Here is a 24972-nt window from a genome sequence, read left to right as displayed (position 1 = left end):
TTTTTGTTTTTGTAAAAAAAAAAAAACAGAAAGGAAAACCTTGAAGCACTTCAATTGGCTTTTTGATGGCTCCGTTGGGGTTTTTTTTTGCTCACTGCAGTTTGTAATTATTTTTGCCGAATGGCAAACTAATGCAATTCTCGTGGCCTAATTAGTGGGTTGGCGGCAGGTACTCATACAAATTACTGGCAGGCTCCATTGTTGGGGGCACACAAACACTTGGATCGACAATGCCGGAATGCCTGGCACCAGCCAACATCAACATCAACGGAGTGAAATCCGGCTGGAGAAGTGGAAAGTAAAGCTCGGAAGGCTGGAGTCTCCGGCTTTGCACTCTTCACAAGTGGTCGCCGCGAAAACTTCACCCAAGTTGTGCAAATATATAGTTACGGAATTAATCAGAAAAGTGCGCACAAAAAATGAAGGCAGCAAGCAAGTAAGAAAATAAATATTTTCGGTTAATATAAAAGAATTTACCCCCCTTTTCCCTTGGCGCATTTTTTGCGCTTCTTGCTTTTTAATAAATATGCCGCAAAATGAAAGATGGCAAGTGGTAAGAAAAAAAGTGCAACAGTGAACGTGCTGCAAAGTGGCTTCGGTTGTTTGGCTTGAAAGTTCCTAAGAGGCTTGTGGAAACCGGGTGAATGAGTCCGACCAAAAAACCGGAACAGTACAGGGGGCATGAAAATGAGGAAGAGATGGGATTGGGCTCTAGGCCCTGAACGCTGTCCCTGTCCCTGTCCCTGTCCCTGTCCCTTCATTTCATGAGTATGAGTAGGCCGTTTGTTTGGGACTGCTGTGAAAAGTTTTTAAGTAAAGTGTTGCAAACAAAAAAAAACCAACAGTTTGTGGAAAAGTTACCCATGCCTTCGGCAGTAACGCCGGAGTTGGGTATCCCGGAAAATGTCAACTGGGCGCTGGAACTGGCTGCTCATAAGGTGTATTCAAATATTGATTTACTTGAGAACCTTTTTTTTGTTGACTCCTTTTCGCCGCGGCAATGTGCACTCGAAAAATTATACTTAAACAGAAAATAATTGGAAAAACTAAAGAAATTTATCAAAATTTATGTGAGGCCAATTAAAAATTTAAATTGACGGAAAACGATTTAAATTATAGCAGAGCAGGGGAATAGCTTGGATTATTATTATGAATGTAATTAATTGATAATTTATTTGTTAATCGATAAGCTTTTGAGCGGCGCGGAAGAAATTTAAAGTATTTTCTTTATTTAATAGAAAAAGCATTTTATGGCTTTCATGGATGTTTAGGATATGATTACCCAAAGATACCCAATATTTTCGAATACATTTTCTTAAAGTCTTTTTTATTTTATTTTCTGATGCTTTACTGTAATGTATAATATGGTACAACATCTTGAGGCCCCCACAGAAGTATCCTTGAGTAACGCTCGAACGGGAAAATGCATTTCCAGCTTGCTGGCGTGCCTCGAGAACCGCAGTGATTTCATTGGAGAGCAAAAATCGCAGCTACATTAAATCTCAGGTTCTTATTCGCTTATATGTACGTTCTTTTCGTGCCGGAGAACCCAGCTCTCGAGCAGATCCAGCAAGGAGTGTTAAGGGGTTAACGTTAACACCCCACCCAACGGCATTCCAGAGGCAGTAATATCCCGGAGTTGGCGTCGTTGCCTGCTCCTCTGTTTAATCGCACTCGCATCGTTCTTATCCCAACTCGGTGCTAATGGCATTTTAATTTCGAGTAGCCGGAACACTGGGTGTGCAAATATCCTCAGTCTCGAAGGCTTTCTTTTTACACCCGCTGTGTGTGTGTGCGAGTGTGTGTGCGAGTGTGTTTGTTGGCCTCGCAAGCATTTTACCTTTTATTGATACAGGAAAATAACGGCTGAGAATAAGCCAAGCGAAACAGTTGGCTTGCACTTTGATTAAGAAATTGTTGCGATAATCTGCAACCCATCAGCATGCCAGAACTTCTAAAAGTACTACTGGAAAAATACAAACAAAATGGGCAAACTACTTATAGCAGCAACCTTCAGAGCCCATTAACGGCTGGAAGTTGCTCTAACTCTGAAAAGTTAAGCACGAAAGGCGAAAATGAAACCGGACAGAGATGCTAATGCAGTGACTGGGTATAAAAGTCGGGATAATGGTGAGTTGTTATGCAAAGCAAGGCTCTCTCTCTCCCTCTCTTTTGGATGCACATCCACGGGAAGAAGTGTTGCATACATCTAGGCGGCGCTGGAAAGTTTCAAATCCTAAAGTTCCCTCTCGACGAAGTTAGGCTGCCAAGTCTTTTCGGCCAGTATTTGAATTTAAATTAATGTCTCAGTCTCAACCAGGCTATTAAAATCCACTGGCTTCGCAGCCTAATTTTGCAAAACTAAATGCCCAATTTTTTTTTCTTTTGGGGCTTCTCCATTTGCAGGATCAACTTGGAACGTTGACAGGATGCCGGGCGTGGTCTTTCTAATCGTTGTGCCGACGGCGAATTTCGAACGTGAGCTGATTTACGGTAAGTCAGTTAGGGTAAGGGCCAAAAACGGGCGGCAAATTGAATAAGCGCCCCTGGCTAATTAAATACAAAGTTGCAATTTTGTTTACACGAAACTGTAGCATTTATCTAGGCGTCGGCAACCACATAATCTGCCCCATACACTCACCAACGCAAGAGAGTAGGACCATCACCACCACCATCATATACACACACATACCGTTATACCTGTATGCATTGGGCTTAGGCGCGTAATTACGTTGTTTAGTGGCGTTATTAATTATTTTATGACATCGTAAAAGTGTTCTCCGGGCCTAAGAGCTCGCCATAAATGTTGCATGAGCCCCCTGTTTGGACAGAACCCGAAACACACGTGGGAGTAGATTTTTTGTTTCGCATTTTCGTAGCGCCTAACCCACCATTTGCGGCATTCGGGGAAAACTTTGCCAAGATAATTTTACAAGCGGATGCCGAACGTACGTAGCACATTTCGCAGACCCGAAAATTTAATATTAAAATTTAATTAGCCACGATGAGATTGGTCGGAGGAATGTGAACAGAACAGGTTGAGTAAATAGAGAAGTTGGTGGTGGGTGGAACGCCAAAGTTATTGGATGGCTCTTTAAAACTAAGCCTGCCTATCTACAAGATTCTTGTGGCTATGGGAAAATTGGTAAGCAGTCAAAGACCTTGAGAATATATTAATTGCCAGAACTCAACGTTCACCACTAGCCGATGTAGCTACCATTTATCACAATCAGGAGCGATAAAAAGCCCACAATAAAAACCCATAAAACAATATAATTTATGAAATAAACGGCATCAGGGAAATATGGCATCTTGTGCAATACGGCGACAAAAACAGGCATGTAGAAGTCGATTTCAGCGAGAAGCATTAATCAAATATTTATTTAAATACAAAACAAGACGATGGCAAAAGCCATCAAAGAAAATCATCATTAATTTAGTTTGTCACCATGGCACCGCCGGTCTGATAATGACAATGGACCAGAAGCCGAGCCGATGAGCTGGGTGCTGGGTGCTGGCTTTGGCCTCCAAGTGGGGCGTGAACGAACTTGCTTGGGGTTGTGGAAAAAAAAATCACCTTTGTACCCTGGGAAAAGTATACATTGTGATTCCGAACGAGCAAGTTTACTAAGAACTTTCTTCATATGACAGGGAATAGGGTATACAAACGTCGGTAGTCAAATCTTAATCCACTTTGAATGTAGGATGATAAAAGTAGAAAAGAAATGTTGGCCTTGGCAACAGCTTAAAGAGTGCAAAATACTTAAGCAAACAAAAAAAGACTTAAGAAAAAGAAAACAAAAAAAATTGACATGCACTTCGGGTGAAAAACTGGAGGAGCCATTCTCATAGGTGTCAGACATAAATCACGGATCCCTCAATTCCATGGCGACCTGAAACAGAGATGTTCAATGACGGCAAACCGAGATGGAATTAAATAGGTAAAGGAGCCTTCCATATTGGGTGGTCAGGTGGGGCTGTGGAATTTGCTAACTTTGAGAACTTTTGCCTACTAGAGAAACTATGCGAGACAAACTCAGGCATCCCTACATACCTTATATATATATATATATATATATATTTGTATATATATATGTATGCCAAGGGTCCTGGTTGCGAAGTCCTGGGACCGTGGCTTCTGGCCTAAGCGCATTTAAGCTTTATTTTGGCATTTGTCAATGTGGCGGGATTTATATTACATTTCGATGTCTGTCTGGCCCCGCTTGTTGGCATAATAAATTGTGATCCTTTGTGTGGTTTTTATGTAGACTTTGATTTGATTTTTCGCTTGCCACTTTATTTATTTATTTAGCACAAGTGGAGCTTAGTGACCCACACCTCAGCTTGACTAGTTTTGCGGGCTTGTTTTTACAAAATTTTTTATATTTCCATTTTTTGTTCCTTCTTCAAATAGCAATAACTTTAATGCCCGAGCCCTAGCATAAGTTATCCATATAATTGCATAACAACAAGCATTATTTGTTAACGATAATCGGACATTTAATTAGCGTAATTTGCAGCGAAAATGAGCTTAGCGGTCGAAAAGGTATACGGCGGGAAAACCAAATATTTGTTAAACGCTTAACTGGATCCCAAAATATCACTACAATTTACACTAATTGCAGTATAAATACTGCGATTGCCGTGAATTAACTAATCAGAGTTGAATTAAGCCAGCAATATCAAAACAATAGCAGACTTAACAGAGCAGCGTAAATTTAATTTAGCAATACTAGTAGTATCTACGGTTACTAATCACCTGAAACTGACTACCTGTCATTTTGCCTCCATTCAATCCCATCTCCATTGCCATGGATGCATAGAGTCCAGCTTAATGGCAAATCAGCTTACGTTTATGTACACGGCCATATCACCTTTTCATTAACCCATACCAGGCACTTCAAATAATGCCCTGGTGGAGACGTCTGCCGGTGGCATTGGCAGCCATCCAGGACACCTCGGCCATTCTGTGGTCGCTGCAGCTGGCAATGGAGGTGGCAACAATAATCTGAACATCAATCTTCCGGAGAATAACAACGCAATACTACGACTCGAAGTTGAATTACGTGACAAGAATGTGCCCAAGTATCGTCGTGGCGCGGGCGGTGGTCCAGGCATTGGACAAGTGGGCGGTGGACCCAAACGCGTACCGCAGTAGGTGGGGCAGGCGCAGGACCACCGATTTTGCCAGCTGACACCTCCACGGTAGCCGCACCACTGGACAGACGTAATTTAGTGGTGCCGCTCGAAAAGGTAAGTCGTCGAACGGTCAGTTGCGAGTTAGTAGGAAGGTCCGGTCAAGTGGGCAGAGCTTTATGCCTCCCCAAGCACTTAAAGTTGATTTTCGTTTGCGTTGTGCAAGGGAGGAGGGGAGAAGGGTTTGATGCCAGCTTGGATAGCGATTTATACAGAGAGGGAAAAAAGTATGACAGAAAAATATTTCTTTTATAAGAAGCTGAGTCATTGACTCATATATCTAACATATTTTTAATATATATTAGAATTTCAAAGGAAGATCTATAATGCATTATGATAGCTAAATTTCTCTCAGTGCCGTCCTGCGATTGTGGTAGCGATTGGCACTGCGACAACGATTGTTGCTCCGTTTGTTAGGATGCACTTAACGGGCGAGAACGTGACTCGAGAGCGTTGCGTAAAAGGTTACCCAAATTGTATCTTGCGGGAGATTATACTGATGAATGAGGTGGCTTAGCTGGCCGGGCTAGAAAGAAGATTGATGGATGCACCACTTGGCCAAGCCAAGGCCGAGACAAATCGCCACTCCCTCTACGCAATCCTAGTAGCCTTTTATAATCACATTCAGTCGAAACGATTCCGTCCCGGGCGATCCAATTAAATGCAAAAGCCATAAGCCATAAGCCGGCGAAAATGCCACACTAAGCTGTTGCCCCTCTTGTTCGTCCAGGTACTTGAGGAGTTACTTGTCAAGCTGGAAATTGAGCACGTTACTTGGACGACGAGCAAGAAAGGATACTTCCATCACGTCGTTTTTCCGCTGCAGGCGGGCGCCGCCTGTGAGACCACCCTGCACTGCCTCACGGAACTGGGCATTGGCACTAAATTGAATTCCAGTGTCAGGTAAGTTGAGACATTGAGGGGGAAACAAATGCCACACGCCGAACGCCAAACTCTGAACGTGTCGGGCAAGTCAAGGAGCCCAGCAACAGCTGGTCGGACTTATCCCCCACCTCCGGGTTTCTATAAAAATGCAATAAAAATGCAGAAAGATGAGGAGTCCTGTTTCCTGGATGACCTAAGGGATCGGATGGGTTGTCAAGGTGGTGAGTTCTTTGATTGCTTGTAGGCAGTCGATTATCCATGCCAACAGCTGAATCAATTCATTCAAAATTCCGTATTCGTTCCGATAATGTAAATGCAATTTTAGAGCTGCCACAATGCCCAAACATGAATCTAATTAAAATCCTTTTTTGCCAAACAAAAACTAAACAACCAGCTCGGAGTTCTTCTACAAGCAAAATACATGTATATGTAGTTGCCTTCTAGTGAAATTCCACAGTAATTAAATTAAGCAAAATACAATGGAGCTGAACAATGAACTCTACTAAGTAGGGCTACAAGTAAATTAAAGATGAACAGGCAAAAGAGCAAGGACAACGGCCAAAGTAGCTGCAATGGAGTGGACTGGGACAGGGTGGTCAAGTAGGTGTGATAATCATTTAATGGCATTAAGCAGGGGGATTAAAATGCAGTCGAAGGTGTGACCAGTTGAAAATGAAACCCCTCCAGTCAGTCCCGAGGTCAAAGAGCAGATGTTCTCAGTGCCCTCAAGGAGCCAGAGAGTAGCCCAGCCAGACAAAGTGCGACTTAAGCTGATTAATATGCGCAGAAATTCAATTAAGAAAAGGAGCTGCAAGAATGCATCTTACGTTGATTGAGTGCCACTCGTGTAATCTATAATTCATGTTTGGTCGTACGCAGCCAAGCCCATCTCAAGATCTCGATGTCAGCAGTCATGTCCCATGGTGCACCCTTTGACGTTTTCACGAAATGCGCATGACTTGTTTTACAGATATGCGCTTGCATATATCAATTTCAAACGTATCTACATTGAGAAAAATTACTATTTCAATTGAATTTACTAAAATTGAAAATAATATATAGAACCTTTAAGTAACCTGGTTCTTAGACTGACTTTTCCATGTTCAATGAGCTTTGTCATAGATCTCAAACTTTAAGCACTATACATTTCTTTCTGTGTATTTTCCCTCGCAGCGTGCTGCCGTGCAGCGTTAGTTATGATGCCATCACAGATGCGGCCAACATGCGAGATGACTACAGGTGAGTCTGCTACATAGATGCGTGTGCCTGGGTATTGTATTCCGGACGCATTGTATTTACTGGCTTTGTGTGTGGACCCGGAGTTAGTACCTTTTGTCAGGATTCCGCAGCTGTCGCTTTGTTAAAAACTAATTTCAGATCCTCTCTCCTACGTGTCAAAGGTGTCAGTCATTTCATTAACTTTCACTCGCACTATTCTTTCACTTCACTTTTACTTTTACTCTCAGTCCGTCCGGTCGTCGAAAACGTGACATTTGACTGTTGGCGCGCAGGATTCGCTATTTGGCTTCTTTCCCTTAACGGCTCGTCTGGCCCAAAAAAAAAAAAAAAAAAATGGAGGAAAGAAAGGGGTGGCCCTTAGGCCTTGGCCCAGGCCCAAGTTTATTACAGCCTTGGGCCAGACTTACGAGCTACTTGGACTGAGTATTGCCAGGGAATTCATCGTCGTTGGGGTCGGAAAGTGAAAATGGCAAAATTTGCATGGTGAAGCGGGTTATGGGTTTGGGGTATCTTTTGGGCCAGAGGTTAAATGCATCCAGTGTGTGCGCACAATTTATGTGGCTGCTGCTGCTCCTCAAAGCCAAAATGGCAAAAGCCGACAGTAAATATACACCCAATGACTTCTTGGCAAAGGGATTGTCACTGGGCCGAAACACCTATGTGCATACCTGATGAGCTTGTAATTGAGGTTAGCTTGTGGTTTATTTTTGGGTGATGATTGAGGCGTTGTTATGGTTAAGTAATTAGAGCTACATTCTAATCAGGACCAGACTGACAATCAGAAAGGAATTTATGCGGTGATATGTTGAAGTGAAAGAAACAAGAAATTTTCAAGACAAATCTGTCATCAATTATGGAATTTGGTGGCAAAATTTGATTTAACTTGATACGGCACCAAGATTTTCTGTTTATCATCTAGGTTTCCAATGAAATTATTGAATATTTTTACTAAACAACTTTAAATAAATTTTGAATAAAAGTAGACCACCATCACAGCTGGAATCCATTCGTGGTACTTTTTGCAAAACCATTCCATTTTATGACACTGTTTACTTATTTAACCCTCTACGCTATTCCCCTTTTGAACAAACAGCGAGGAAGCCGAGGATGCCTCGAAATGGAACAATTTTGTGGAATCAATTAAATCGAAATTAACAGTCAAACAGGTGGTGGACGGAGTACGGGCCGGAGGATCCCTGTCCTTCGACTATTTGCTGCTAATCGTTACTGCCGAGTGAGTAGCAGGCGGAAAAGAGTTTACAAAATTAATACGCTGGAAACCGCCAGCTGACGTCGACTGGGGTCAGTTGGTATAGAAATTAAAAATAATACTAACATATATATTCTCAGCTCTTTGGCAGCCCTGGGTCTCGTGGAGAATAATGCCCCGAATATAGTGGCTGCCATGTTAGTTTCGCCGCTTATGGGTCCCGTAATGTCGATAACATTCGGCGCAATTATCTCCGACAAAGAACTAATGGTAAGTGCAGCTTCCCCTTATGGCTGTAACCTTTTTTCCCCGGCGCTTTTTATTCCACATACGTATGAAGGAACAACAAATTGTGTAGCTCTCTCTCGAAAAGCCATTCAAAACCACCGTCGAAACGGCCAAAATAAATACAGAAAAAAAAAGCAGAAAGAGAAAACTATGCTAGTGAAAAATGGAATAGTGGAAATAGTTGTCAGTAGGGAAGGAGGGAATGGGAAAGGGGGGGAGTAGGATGCGCAGAGTATAGGGTCTCTGAAAATCCATTTCACAGCGCGTTAAATGAAATCGTCAACACTCTGGGAGCGACTCGACTCTTCGACTATGGTTCTATGTGGTACTTTTGAGTGATTTATGAGCAAATGACATTTGGAAAATAATAAAAATTGTACCGAAAATTGCTATGCCACTGCGTCCGTCCCATACCATTCGTCCTTTATTCCAGCTGTCAAAATTCGCATACAGAGCCATATGGAAATATGAGAAATGTGGAGGGGTTTTTTGGGTTATTCCAGTCAAATGCATTGCGACATAGCGCTTGATGTTTTGCAAATTTGCATCGCTTTTGTGGTAAATGGCAAAGTTGCTGAATTGTTTATTGACAGCGCTGGCTAGAAGGGGGAAGTGGGAAAGGGGAGGAGCAGCCCTATGAAATATTTAAATGCGTTTTTTTCCTAAAAATTGCATAGCAGCTGTAACGTAGGCTGTGATGCGTATGTGTTTGTGAGTTAATTCAAATCGATATGAATAAATACCTGGGAAATTCTATGTAAGGCCTGCTGACTGGCAGTCCATTTTATTATTCACTAAATTATAAAACTATATAAAAAGGATAAATTCTTTAGCGGTTCCTCTTATGCCTTTATTAAAAGACATAATACAAAGCATTCTGAATTACTGTTGGAGGGCTTCACTCGCAGAAGAAGTCCCAAGCTTGAAAACCACACCTTGCGGCTTGGCAATCATTTTCTTCCCTTTCCCAGCAATGGCAGACTAAAAACTAAGCTAAGCTACTTAGAATTATAGGACCCAGCACTTAGGGCCGCATTCAGCGCAAAGCCAATAAAACCGAACTTTAACTGCAGTCAGACGGCACCTGCTCTCCAAAGTGTCATAATTGTCACCACCAGTCGGTGGAGCCGGTGTCCCAGAGCTCTTTCTGTGAGATAAGAATGTCGGTGTCTATAGTTTTGCCGGTTTTGGTTCAAAGGCGGTGGTTTTCGCTTCAGGAAATCCACAGACAGGCCTTCATCATGTGCAGGCCCGACTGTTTGTAAATAGTGGTAAATAGAAGTGGTAGTAGAACTTGTATATAAACAAGATGAGGCTGTAAAAAAACCACAAAAAATAAACAAAATAAAGCAGAGTGAAATAAAAAAATAAGTTAAATATAATCGTCTGGTGCCATTTCTAATGAAGAGACGACGGCTCAGAGCTAGTGAGTCCAATGGTTCTGTGGCTCTGATGCCTCTGCCCCAGAGGCAACTTGTTGTCTGCTGACACAATTTTCACCGCACTCGGGCCCACAAACATACACACATACATAGGATTCCAGGTGTCTTGCCGGCTGTTGACACCTGCGTCGTGTACTTCAATTAAATTTTAATTGAAATGAATATATTCGTGTACGAACACATGCCAGTGTGCAACGTTTTTTCCTTTTCTCTTCTTCTGGTTTTGTTTTTGGTTTCTGCCTTCCTTTTGTGAAGTGGCTCCAGCTGCGTCATCATAATCTTTGATAAAGCCCTGGCAAGGAAGTTGAAATTGCAAGCAGTTGCGGTCACCAAAAATTCTCTGCACCCAATTTCAAGATTCCACTTTAATGCCTTTAATTTCCGGTCTCTCCAAATGGAAGTTTTCATTAATTAATGCAGTGCCAGCAACATTAAATATAACAAAATCAATATTCACCTATCAACTTGTGACTTCCAACTTAAATGCACATGTCAGTGGCAGGTCTTTCATTTTCAGGAGATAAAATTATATAAAATATATCTGAAGCACATTGGTAATTGATAAAACTTCACATTGCGTTGTTTTGATTTCATTACACAATATTTGACTATCTCCACAAAATATACAATAGCAAAACCTCTCAGATTAACACTCGTTTTGCTGGACAAAAAACAATTACACAAAAAACTGTATGCCAGACATGGTCATGGTGAAAATATTTGCGGACAAAATTCATATGGAAAAGTGTTTAAACAATTGCACACAAAAATGCCAATTACAAACGATGACAAAAATGGCAACATCCCATTGAATGGGGCCAGTCAAAATTGATGGCTAACTATTAAAAATAATTGGCCGTTGAGTAAAAAGTGTTGCGGAATCCGCGTAATATAGTGAAAACGAGTTGGCTATACACATATTGGTGGTTGAGTTGGCTAGCTGAATGTTATTGAATTGCAATTTTTGCAAATATTTGCACGCCATTTAAAGTTGATTCAGACATGAATATAATTTGTTTACGCATTAAGCATACGCAGTGTGTGTGTGTGTGCATAACGCTACATACCTGCATATAGCAAAGCAAATAATAAACAAGAAATTAGCCAAAGTTTTCACACCCCACTTAAACGTCGATTGCTTGAATTGTTGAGCAAACTCTTTAAAGAGCATTTAGCAGTAGTAGAAAGTGCAAAACTTCCATTGCCGCAAACATATTTTCACTATTCTCGGGAAACTTGTTAGCCGTCTGCTTAAAGCCTCAAGACAAGTTACTTTATATGCGTCGCAGTTGTGTTTGACTGGTAAAATGAGGGGAAATGAAGGGAGAACCGAGCGTCGCTGGCTTGGAATACCAAGACGACATCATGTGGCTGACATTAGAGCATTTTTCTTTTGTGTGTGCAGCTGCCAACAACAGTTTGCCGTTGCGTGGCTGCAAATTTGGGTTAACATGTCACGAATCTACTCGCAGCTCCTTGGCGCTTCAAAGTATGCAACATTATCGCTTAAAGTGTCGCTGGCTAGGTCGCTGGCTGGAATCTTTTGGCATTTAACTTGCTGCCTCGTCCCTAATTTCGCCAACCCATTTACAATTTACCATTTTCCTTTCAGCGTGTTGGCTTTCTTTGTCTCGGCTTGGGCATGTTTATCTCCCTGCTATTTGGCTTCATCTTCGGCCTGATTCTGGGCACCACCGAAATGCCATGGGGCCAGAATTCCGATTGGCCGACGGAGGAGATGCGAGGCAGGTAAGCTCAATCCGGAAATGGACCCCAAATCAATGTCAATCAGGCCGAACAATTGGGTTAGATTGCGCCAAATGCCGCACGTCCAGATCAGACTGCAAAACCACCAGGACCCATAAATTAATTCCCTTATTCGGTCATCGACGAATTGGCTCTAATCAAATATGAATGACATTCCAGTAGTTGCGGTCTCCGAAACAATACAAACCACCTTGATGTAGAATTTAATTAAGAGACGTTTATAATTTGCATTTGGAGTAGTTCTTTGAAATACTAAACATGCCAGAGGCCGAAACCAGACTGACTGAATGTCAGCTGTCAATTTATTTAAATTCGTCAAAGAAATAGCTCAGCACAAAGTATGTGAATGCCACTGGAAATTCACCAAAACAATTAAATTTTACACCAAGCCTTAAAATAATTAACCAACAGAAAAAACGATTACTTAAAAAGTCTGACGCAGCTAATATTAAATTAAAGAATTTCTTGGAAAGATGATATGAGTAACTTCTTAAAATTTGATTTATGCTGGAAGAGAGTGGCATGTTAATCAATAACGCTAGACGATATTCGTTTTCTGATATTAATTAAGACGCATTATAGCACAAGTCATTCGTTTGCCAGAGCCAAGAAGTGAGACACTCTCAAATCCCTCGACTTTCAAAAGTGAATTAGAAGTTTGCCGAAAATCCAAAATCCATTAAGTATGTTAATTATCCAGTCTCTAGAAGAGCTCACAGCTCAGCTCAGCCCTTGCTACTTACAGAATAAGTCTGTTGGTAAATCTATGAGTGAGAATGTAACAAATTACTTGCAAATAATTCAAATAATCTAGGGCCCCCAGTAATGTGAGGCGTGTGCTCATTAGAGGGCCTGCAAGGCTTTCTGGGACAATCTTCCTGCCGCCCTTGCCACCGCCCCCCACCAGTCACTTGAGTCTATATATATGGCTACACATTTATTACGGCATCGTTTTTTGCCGAACAAATCTTTAAGTCGCCACGCGCCGTCTGTGTAAATCTCTTCCAGCATTGGGTCCCACAATGGGCTTAGAGGAGAGCACACGCCCCCTGGCGGCAGAAAAAGCTACAGCACAATAAATTAAGCTCAGCCGCAGAATTTGCCGGAAGTTGCGTGAAATGAATGTGTGTCGGCAATTGTGTTAATTGCACAAAATAAATTGTTAAAATAATAATACACAATAGCTCTGGCTCTGTCTGTTTTAGCCTGACATCTAAATATATATGTATTTATGTACATATACATATATCTGACTAGAGAGTATGGCCTATCTCTATAATTAAGTGCCTTGGGTCCATTTTGGTGCTTTATTGTTGACTACGGAGGCCAGTCAAGTGGCTCTGTCCAGGCGAACATCTACGTCGAAAGCTTCATCTTTATCTTCATCTCCATCTCCATCTTCATCTCCATCATAATAATAGGCACACATAATGAATTTCTACAGATTGCGTGTGCCTATCACCGGTCATGCAATCAACGTGAGTTTCCACTGGTCATCCTCAACTTCATCCGAACGTTGTCATTGCTCACTGGTCTCAATAATTGTGTCACGTGGCGCGTGAAAATAGAGCCTTGTCATTCGGTCCATTGGACTCATGATGACTGACTGATCGGCCCACATAAATGATATATCTCCAAGGCCAGGGGGTGCATGCACCTGATATTGGTTGCGGTTAATTAGATAATATTTGGGGATGGGGTGATTATATAAGGTCAGCATTAGATTATACAAAGTGAAAACTCATCTTCCTTATAACTTTATTCTTCAATATTAAATGATAATATTTAAGGCAAATATGAAATCTCCAAACCCCGATGAAAGGTTTAATTACATTTAAATTGATAGATGTACCAATCCGCATAGAGTTATGTTATTTTAACAAGACAGCCAAGCTGGCCCGCACGCACATTTGGCCCACTCTATTCGGCATAAATTACAACACTAAACCAAATTAAATTTATGCTACTTTACTGCGGAGGCGTGTCGACACGCCCATATAGTTGCAACTGTCGGCAGAAAGCCACATGCAAACTGGCGAAAATAATCAGTGCAAATGTCGCCGAGGGAGGTTGCATGCTACATGTACAAAAGGTGGAGAGAGAGTTTGTCTAGTTTTCAGCAGCCAGCAAAAATAAAGTATCTAAATATTCACAGTTTTTTTATATGTTTTTACCATAGGATTGAGGATGGGATTTTGAGCATATTATTACAGTTGCTGGCATTACATTTTAAACGCACACTAAACCAAATTCCCATGGTCAGCTTAGTTAAATAAATCGCAATTAAAAGCAGAACGTCTGTTCTGGGCATTTGGTGTTTTCCCCCTTTATTTCTTTTTTTTATATAGACAGAAAATGACAGTGTTTTGCATGGAAGGAGCCGAACGGGGTTTTTAAACGATTTTTTATCCTACGCTAAAATCTAGTCACTCTGACCCACATCAAAACCACAATCTCGATCCTGGTTTTTGGCCTCATTTGCATTGTTTTCAATCTACGAATTTCCACCATAAACAATTTGCTGCAACAAATTTATACGACTTGCCTAATGTTAGGGCTATAATTGAGCGTAAATTGCCGACGTATAATAAAGTTGTTTTATGCATAAAAGTTAAATACTTGTATAACTCAAACTGCGGCATTCATAAATAAAACTCACACTTTCGGTGGCACAAAAACACACCAAAAGCAAAGTAAAAGCGCCATTAATCAGTAAAAAGTTGGTCCCAGGTAAAAATGTTCCCAAATTTTCATATAGGCATGGCAAGGGCACAAATGAGGCGCATGAATCAAACAACGAGAGAGTTATGCAACTTGGAATAGCCAAAGTCCAAAACACCCTAGCTCTTGGCTTAGATTGGAGAGCATTCGGGAAAATCTGCTGTGAAGATAAACAGTAGAAATGTTTTTTAGAGTGAACCACTAATGTGATATCGAAGCTAATTAAGCTGCTCAAACGCACTTTCTCCTATTCCATAGAAATATTAGTTAAAGAGGAGAACTAATTTGCAGATCAACATTGCCTATGAGTGATCCATATTCCAGTCCTCAGAACCCTATCTCTACTACAAAAATTCTTTTATAAAACCCGTTCATAGGGCTAATTAAGGCCCACCCTAAAATGCTTAACTGAGGTATTAAGTCTAATCAAGGTCTTGACTTCTTGTTTAGGGGTGGGGATTAACTTTAGTTGGCCAAATCGTAATACCCCTAAGAAGGGTATAAAAGCCAGGCGCAATGAAAAGTTTGCCAACATTTCTCACCATTAAATGACTCTGACTCCTGACTCGCCGAGCCCTGGGCGACCAGAATGGTTGGCGGAAGCGATAACAAAGCCGCTGACACTTGACAAACTTGCGCGAGTGTCAAAAAATCTCCGCAAAATGGTGGGGATGAGAGGTGAATGTTGGGTCCTGACAGGCAAAAAAAAATCCTCGTCACCTGGCGCCTGGCAATGTGAAGTATTTGGCCCACCTGCTGACCCTGACGCGAAACGGCAGATAAGCAGTGTCTGCGACAGTTTCCAGTCTCCTGGCTGGCCAAACATTCATCTTAATGTGACTTAATTTGCAGTTCTTGGCCCTTGGATCCTCCGCTGCCCTTTTCCAACAGTGGCCAACGGATAAAGCGTTTAGCTAGCGGGGGCCGGCATTTGTCATTCGGCGGCTGTTGTATTTTTAATTAATTTTTACATTTTTCCCTTCGGCGCATATTTTCGATGGCCATTTCACAGTTGATTTTTCAATAATTTCTCTTTCGATTCGCAGAGGGCAATGTGCGCGCCCTCTGGATGGGCGTGCTTTGGGCTTTAACATCTGGCACTGGCGTGGCCGTGGCCTTGCTCCAGGGTTCCGCAGGACCTTTGATCGGGGTCGCCATATCCGCATCACTGCTGCCACCCGTTGTCAACTGCGTAAGTATCCCGCAGAGTTCAAAATTATCACTAATTAAGGAAAAATATTTAAAATATCGAACATAAATCGTCATAAAATAAATGCTTCTAGTTTCATGGGTCTTTAAAAATATGATTTACATACATGAATTTAACAAAACAATCGTAAATATGTTACATAATTCAAAAACATTTTAAAACAGTACAACTTCAAGTCTTAAGGCAACAATTTGGATATGAAATTAAACAATGAGATAATAATTAAGCCGACTTAAATGGTAAATTTTATAACAATGTTATGCCAGAGCTTGTATATCTTTGCCTAGTTGTAAAAGCGATGCAAGTATGGCAATCCTTAAGCACACACTGACACAATTAAGATATTAATTTCATAAGTAGGTATGTGGTAACTTTTACGTATGATATAAGTATGTTATTTCCTCAAGGATTAATCTTAATTGATAATCTCATACCTGAAGCAAACACAGCACTCAATACTCATATACATACAAGTATATAACGACGAAGAAACCCACTTTATAAGTGATTTTCTGTAGCCTTGAAATCGGCTTCTGCGTAGCAATTTTCCTCCCATTAGCATGCTATTAACAAAAGCTTCGAGGTCCTTCGATTCTGGCAACGATTGCGCAGTTGATATTTCATCATGAGTGAGCAGGTGCCGGAAATGACTTTGCCAGCAATATTTATGGCCAGCCAGCCAGAGGCACAAAAGCATTCCTCAAAATGTGAATAAAACAGGCTTCCAAAACATTCCAATCAAATATCCACTCTGGTCAGCCGAATGGAAAATTACCCAATTCCCATTTATATTATGCTCTTAAGTTTTGACTCCACTTCAGTTTCTCTACTATCGATGACCATCGGCCATGCCTAAATTTCCTATATATTTTAACTGCCTCAAACATGGTCGAAAACTTCCAAATGGCTGTTAGCCGTGAGTCTCATGTAACGCACTTAAAGACCCGGCCCAGAAAACGTTTGGCCAGTGGAAATGCAAAACGGTAGAACTAGAAGTTTTGGCTTGGCTAATATTTTTGGGGGCCTTCAAGTGAAATTCGCCATAAATTAGGCCGAAATACAATTTGCTGATTAATCTGAAGTGCATTGCCCAAAAACTTTTGGCCATAAATCTGTCCTGCAGTCAGAAGGAGTATGGGAATGAAGAAGGGCCACCACCGGGACCGGTTCTCAGCTGTTTTCCCACTTTGTGTGGCGCAACCGCAACGAGTGCATAAATTTCGACCCAATTTTCAAGTGCAAATTGCGAATCCGAATTCCCAACTGCAGGCGGATGTTGCGTAAAATTATAAAGCAAGTGTGAGAACTGCACGGAGCAGAATCCTCTCTGGCTTCTTTGCCACCGAAAAGGGAAGTGCATACAAAAACTTGCAAAAACACAGGAACCGGCAGGCCAAGTGCCACACAAACTGGCAAACAAACAGCCCGGCTGGCTGACATTTATCAATTGTGACAGTGGGACAAAGGCGCCGCCGGGAGGCGTATTCCACAAGCATGACAAAATGATGCAAAGGGCGAATTATGGACACTGGGAAGGGGCCAGTCCCCGTCCTCGTCCCGGTCTGTGTCTTCCGAACTTTAACCGGCCGAAAACAATGGCGCTGAAATCGCTTAATCATGGCGGCCGAGCTGCGGTCGAGCATGTGTGCAAGTGTCGCTCCAACTTGCTCCAACTCCGCAACTCCTTATCCTCCGAAAAGTATGCTATACATATGAGCCGCATAAATCAGTGGCACGCACTGAGGGCGAAGCAACCTTTGTCCATGTTTTCTCGGTTTTCCCCCCTTTTCTTCTTTTATTATTTTTTTTTCACTCCTGATTTTACTTTACCAGCAAAGAGCGTGTTACAATTAATTGCCATGTGTTTTGCCCTAAGGCAATATCCTGGCCAACAGAGCGTATGAGTAATTTCGTGTAGTGACCGACCGGCTGCTCACATTTCCAGCGAGAGGTTCCCGAAAGTAAACTGCAATCGCAGTGGCATAATAATTGCAACTCTTAATATTGGCTTATTAAATTGCCAGCGACCTTATTTATGTGGCCCGGCATCATGAACTCCAATTCCAAAAACGGTCTGCAACGCCTTTACTTTCGAATCCGAGCACGCAATAATTTACCCAGAAACGGTCGTAAATTCGAATAATAGCGAAAATAGAAAGTAAGTCGAGGAAAAGAAAAGTCATGAGCTCGCACACAAATGGAAAAACAAACACACTCTAACAGATTTGTGGATTTGACAGTCCAGGTTAGGCTAATAGCACATGGTTTGTTTAAGGTTATGTTAAGGAATAACTTAAAATGGTACTAGTAAAAGGCAAGTGTGATATTTATGAAGGCATCTGAAAGTATACAACAATATATTGATGTACAACAGACAGATTGCTTATAGAATAATTTTTAAGAGATTTAAAAAATAATAATTTTAAAATTCATTCTCCTTTAAAAATGTTTTTAAAGCAAACACTAACAATTGACAAACTGGTATTAAGTCTTAGCAGAGATTAACTCCTACCAATTTGACCGCAATAGTACACCGGCTCGCAGAGGAAAGGCACGCACTTCCGGACTTGCTGTGCAATGTGCTGAGTCATTATAATTTATAATAGCAGAGAGCGGAGGACACAAAGTGAAATCAAAAAAAAAAAGAAGAAATAAGAGCGAATGGCAGAAAAAGAGAACGAACTGAAAATGCGACAATGAAGTTCTATCTACGAGTTGGGGGGTTTGGGGGGATAAATTTGGGGCGATTGTGTGGCGCCCACACACATGCTCCAAAGTTATTGTTGTAACTCAAGGCCGGGAGACACTACTTGGTATGCCAACGGCAGCGCCATCTAAACGGAACTAAGCACGCGGCGACCTTATGACCTCGAACCGAACCACACATCTGACCATGGAAACTTCAAAGTCACAACATCCCCGTTGTTCTTCCGTTTCTGTTGCAGGGTCTCTTCTGGTCACTGGCCTGCATTTGGCTCATCTACCCAGAGAAACGGATACCACACTTAAAGAACGAAGCGATGAACTCGACCAGCGCGTATCCATTCCTCTACACGAACTACTTGCCCACCGAGTTCCTGATCAATGGCATCGTCTCCGCCTGCCTGACCGTCGTGAATGTGATTTGCATATTTATCACGGCCATAATCGTATTGAAAATTAAAGAGGTCTCGGCGCCATACACGGCCAGTCCGGACTTAAAGCGGTGAGTAGACCACTCGGTAGTACATTTTTGCCACTTTGCAGGCATATTTTAGTCGATGACGACATTGAATCTCGTTAAAGTGGACCTTTTTTTACAATGATTTTTACGACTTAAACATAATAATTAAAACAGATAAGATTAGTCAGTACACTCTATCTTAACTTTGGAATTCAAAACAGAAATGATTTAAACTACAGAGAAAGACTTACGAATGCAGAACATGGTCCACCCTAGGGAACATAATATGTATGAATAGCAGCAAATTAAAAATCTGCACAGCGAGAAGCGCTGGAGTGTGTTTAATGACGGCGGAGCAAGTGCTTTTAAGCTTATCATTTCCGTTATGTGCGCTTGGTCAGTTGCCCATTAGTAAGTGTAATTAATAACGACAACAGACACAGACACAGACAAAATCACAATAGCCAACAAAATGGGTTGTCCGGCATCCATTGCAGTGGCTGTTACTATGAGAATTCCATGTTAATACTCATTTAAAATGCACATCTATTAGTAGGCGAATTATATATTGCATCAACAATGTCATTGACTTAATCTGGGATAGGTTAATAAATCAGATCTTGTCGGCTTGCTTGTTTACACAATCTAAGATTCCAACCAACCCCATTAAACGACACGTGTGACCAACTAGCTAGGGAAATTAACTCATATTACCGGAGACTTGCCTGCTCATTTAAATCAATAAAGGAGCTAAAGCCATTGGAGGATTTGAGATAAGGTCTTCAATATTTTGCCAGCCAAGTTGATGTGTTCTCATTTTGGGAAACGATTTTCCCTCTTAGCTTCAGAAAGCCTTTTAGGCCAGGCGATTTGTTACGAATGCCTTTTGACTGGAGTTCGTAGAACCCTAAGAAATTATATATTATATATATTTGGCAGCTAGCAGACAGCCTGCACAAGTGCTACGCTAAAAATATGATATATCGCGTAATTAACTGACTGATTTCGTGTTTTTATTCTGTTTTACTCTGCCCACTCGCCTAGTGGCCGAGGCAATCTAAATGAAAATAAATGCCCTCCCATTGCCGGCTCGAATGACAAATGGGGATCTAAGCTCCAGTCTGAGTCTCAGTCTGTCTCTGGAGTGCCCGGGCCCAGACATGTGGCTTTAATTTCCCAAAGTGGCGTATTAAATTGCTTTAACCGAAGGCTAAGTTTTCGTCCATCCCAAGTTGTCAACTTGGCACAGAGACAGAGCCCGCATAAACGGAACGGCTCGCAAAAGTGTGCTACAATTTTATATCGCGGCTGGCGTTTGCGGCATTATTTTTATTATTATAGTGTACATACATGTGTATAAATGTCCTGTGAATGTTTCAACGTTTATTTAAGCCCGCTCACGCTCGCCTGCCCGTTTGTTTGACTTGTTTGTGTAGCTTTTAGAAGTTGTGTGTGTTTTGCATATACCCTCGCCGAGGATACCCTCATTTTCATCAGGAAACTTGCACTGCAGCTAGTTGTCAGATATTGAACGGCTTTTACTCAAAAAAATAACAAAAAGCTTAGCCACTCAGATCAGATTTTTATATGTGCTGGCCACTAGACAGAACGTCCATTTGTGTGAATTTGCAAGAGCTAGCCAACTGACTAGACAGCAATCCAGCAATCCGATCCCGATTGTTTCTGCCTCCGTTTGTTTGCCTCACTTAGACCCACTCTTAGCCCAGAATCCTCGACCAGGACAAACAGAAATAACAGAAACAGTAGGCAAACCAAAAAAGGAAAAAGGGACTCCCATGGCCGGGCTCTTTCCGCAGGCTGTTGCATTACGCATAAAGTGCATGATTTCATATTTATTTGTTGTTACCCGGGCATTCCAGTTTGCTCGACTCTGGCGAATTGGTTTTGTTTTCATTGCTGCGGTTTTCTTTTGACAGCGGTTTATGGTTGCGAATTTCTTGTCTCCGCCAATTCAAAATGATTTTTATGGGGTTTCTGTCAGACGAGAGCAGCTCTTATGCCAACACAAAAAACGGGGACAGTTGCTGCTGGAAGCCGAGCACGCCGATAGCCCCAAGGTTATTTCCTATAATAGAAAAACTTTCCCGATAGGGTCGGAGTAAAATTGAACTAAAACTTTTACGAAAAAGAAGAAAACTCCCGCGTAGCCAATCATTCAAAATATAATTTTACAGCTCTTTTACATTGCAGTTTTATAGGTGGAAGCTGGGCTATATGAAAGGAAATTAAATCAGACTACGTCATATTGGAATGGCAAACAGCTAAATAAGAATGTTAAAATATGAGTTTTGAAAATTTACTTGAAACGCAAGAGAAACTTTACATAACCAATTCATTGTCAATAGCTTACAAAAACAGGCATTTCCAAGCTCAAGTTTAATATTTCTGAATCTTAGACCTAAAATCGATTTACCAATTTAAGAAACATATTTTCACTAGATTTTTCTACGCAGTGAAAAAGATTTTTAAAATATATTTCCCCTCCTTATGTAGATTTTGGGAAACAGATCTTCGCACCGTACGCAAAACGAATCGCTCAACAATGCGGCATCCACGCAGTGGCAGCTCGATGGCCGGAGGACCTGGAGGACTTGGAACCGTCAGGGGCTTGGACAAGTTCAGCGGGTGAGTGGCAAATACACACATACACGAATGAGTGGAAAGCTCTTACGAGACCGTTTGCCCCTGAACCAATTCTCATATTTCCCATATCCTTTACAATGCCGTTTTTGTTGAATAATTGAGCCCGGCCCGAGTGTGTGCGTGGCCCCGAACTCATTCTCATGAACACGTCCTCGGGGCAAGTCAATTTACTCCCAACATTTGTCTGGGCAAATGCTTGAACGCAATCAGAAAAGGTAAATAATGAAGGTATTTATGTCGTCAGGGTGCGAATGTACCGTCCCACGTAACGCCCACGTCGCATAGTCCATAAATAAATATGCTGCTGCAGATTCTGTAAAATATTTATCGCATAATTGAAATCATTGCCAAGTATTTATGGCGGTCTTAGGCCAAAGCCAAAGCATAAAGAGAAACAAATGGTTATAAAATATGGAAAAATAACGTCCAAAAATAAAGTCAACCAGAAAGTTGGAACATATCCAAGTAGCTGAATATATCCACAAAATCCGCTACAAATTGCTATACATATTGTATTTGTTTTTCTGATTTCTTTATTTTTTCAACTCTTAAATATAAACGTACAAGTTTACTGGTAAATAATTTAACAGCAAACCTAACCGATTTGTATACAAATTTGAGCTCTAATTTAGGTTGCCCCAAAGGCAAATTGAAAACGAGCATTCTCTAAAATAAACATTTTAATACCTGAGAATGCGAGAGGGGAGGAAAAAACAAGTATATGTTGCACATTCTGATGGACATTATAACAATGGAAATTCATGCAACAAATTAACACACAGCTGTAAGCTTTTTAATTTAGCACAAAATGCCGGCACCATTTGTTTACACGAAACTAACTAACAAAAAACTATAAATGTTTTGGTAGAGGGAAATTTATTTCCACCCCGACGCGTCATTCAAAGTTCACGGCATTGTTGCATAAAATTAACACATGTCCGTTCCACCAGCAGTGGCGCCCATTATCACGGACTGGACGAGCGCGATGCCCAGATGGATACAGCCCTGGAAAGGGCTCTGGCCCAGGCCGAGAACGATGCCACATTCAAGAAGGTCAAGCGGATGAGTTACTCGAGCAATGCGGCTGGTGAGGTAAATATTGATAATTTCTTTATAGTTTTACATATTATATTTTGAATTTTTCAATTATTCGTTTATTTCTTCGATTATTTTAAAGTTCAAATTTTAAATTATGGGCCCAATTCGAATTTTTTTAGATTCTTAAAACTAAGTTGGGAGTTTTTTAGGAGTATAAAGGTAATGTTTTCCGTGTCTTGATCTTTCATCTTTTTGTGAACGCAATTGGTAGTTTCTTAGCCAGAGTTATTCGTTCTCCTGTTGCTCCTTTTCCTGCTCCTCCTTGTCTTCTTGATCTTTGATGGCCTTTTCACCCTCCGAGTGAAGGTCCTTGTAACCTTTGTCTTCTTACTAGAGGATGCTGCTGTGGTGGTATCACTGGCTGATGATGCCGTGGTGGTATCTCCTGCGGCACTAGCTGCGGTGGTTGCCTCGGCGGCTGCTGTTGTAGCTTCAGGAGCCACAGTGGTGGTAGTGGCACACTCGGCATTATCAGCATTCGCAGCATCTGTACAATCTATGCAGGCAGTATCAGTAGGATCATCAGCACAGGTTACAGCCTGCCCCGAAGGGAAATTGGCCAAAAAGATGGTCACCAGGAGGGAACCAAAGATCACCAAAAACTTCCTCATGTTGCTTGAGATTGGCAGATGGCGAATGATAATCTTTTCTTGTCAGATCCCTAGTTTTTATACCAAATGCGAATTTAATTCAAGCCAAGACGAATGTTTGCCCAGCTGCTTTCGACCGCTATTCGCACTCTAACCACCGTGTTTGATGACCCATTGTGCCTAAGATTGGCCCTAACTAGATTCAAGCAAAATATTTGACAAGTTTTCTTCTTCAATGGGTAGATGATGATACCAACGTTATGAAATAATATATATTGACTCAGTTGATATAACACGCTGTTTGCATGGCATCCATTGATTTTCGAAAATTAAAATGTCAAGCACACCTGTTCGTGTTTGTCTTCTGCAATAACAAAGCAAACCTTTTATGTGACAGAAAACTAGTTTATTAAAGTAAATACTTTAAAATATACTTTTAAACCATTTAGCAAGCTTCATCAATGCCACAATACAAGTTTTAAGGCCAGGAAGTATCTTGAAATTGCATTTTTCATGACCCAGAGGGCAGGACGGAGGTCCGGTGGCAAACAGCATTTAAGCTTAATTACTGGCAATTATTTGGCGGAGACGAAAGCAGAAAGCAGACGTTGGCCAACTGACCTCAATCATTAGTTGATAAGCCCTGCGAGGCGGACAAGAAAATGCATGGCGCTCTGGAAAAAGTGGCGGCCAAACGATGCGACAATAAACCAAGTTGGGAAGATCATAAATCAAGGCGGCATGCAGCAAAGGGAAAGGAAAGAAGAGGAGAGTACATGGCAAGAAGGATGGGACAGAGAAGCAAAGGGGTCACTTGGGGCAGCTGCGAAAAAAAGCCAGCAGCAGAGCAACAACTGAGCAGTTGAAAATCATGTAAGATTTATAGTTAAGCCAGATGAACCTGTTGCAAGGAAGGAGTAGTCCAAGCCCAAGACGAAAATAAACTCCTTTCGGTTTTTATGCACTAGATGAAAGTAGACCCACCGGGTAATATCTGTCACTTTGAACGAACCAAAGCGTAAAGAAAATCAACCTTGCAAGTTGCAACTTTGAGCTTTGGACTGAGACCTTGTCATTGGGTTCAGTTTTTCATTCAGTTTTGGATTTTTGGTTGAGGCTTTTGAGAGGGAAAGACGTACTTAACCAAGATCCTACATGTCCCATCACCTTACCGCTGAATCCACTAATGACGCTTAATCCGTCTTCCACATGCCTGATTCCATAATCATAGGGCCTGGTGAAAAACTTTCTTAATTTCCTGTTTAAGGAGCAGACGAGCTCGGATCTCCGACCGCCGAGCGCCAGCGCCTCAATTAAAACTCGCCGGCAAGAAGCATTCAAAAGCCATCCAAGCGTCGATTGCCACAAATCAACTTCTACATTAATTCGTTTCCAGGCGGCAAAGAAGGGAGGTGACAAGGAGGATGGGTGGAGGGTAGATGGTTCAGGCCAAGGAACTCGAGTGGCTGGCAAACTGACATGCTCCAAATATTTCGAGA

The 24972-nt window shown here is 41.6% G+C and overlaps 1 protein-coding gene across 1 annotated transcript in view; it reads left to right on the top strand.

Annotated features, from left to right (window-relative positions):
* LOC108110758 overlaps positions 1 to 24972 on the top strand; it is a 31794-nt gene that overhangs the window by 5175 nt on the left and 1647 nt on the right. The window contains 13 exon segments of the mRNA XM_041819018.1: positions 2407 to 2493; positions 4896 to 5138; positions 5141 to 5253; positions 5927 to 6099; positions 7255 to 7320; positions 8414 to 8554; positions 8671 to 8800; positions 11873 to 12009; position 12544; positions 15797 to 15940; positions 18904 to 19163; positions 21636 to 21767; positions 22739 to 22877. Coding sequence (XP_041674952.1) covers positions 2430 to 2493; positions 4896 to 5138; positions 5141 to 5253; positions 5927 to 6099; positions 7255 to 7320; positions 8414 to 8554; positions 8671 to 8800; positions 11873 to 12009; position 12544; positions 15797 to 15940; positions 18904 to 19163; positions 21636 to 21767; positions 22739 to 22877 — 1743 coding nt within the window. The 5' untranslated portion in view covers positions 2407 to 2429.

The sequence above is a fragment of the Drosophila eugracilis genome, unplaced genomic scaffold (genome assembly GCF_018153835.1).
Source record: "Drosophila eugracilis isolate 14026-0451.02 unplaced genomic scaffold, ASM1815383v1 contig_445, whole genome shotgun sequence".
Taxonomy (NCBI): Eukaryota; Metazoa; Arthropoda; class Insecta; order Diptera; family Drosophilidae; genus Drosophila; species Drosophila eugracilis.
The sequence above is the reverse complement of the archived record's forward strand: the minus strand, read 5'-3'. Positions and strand labels throughout refer to the sequence as shown.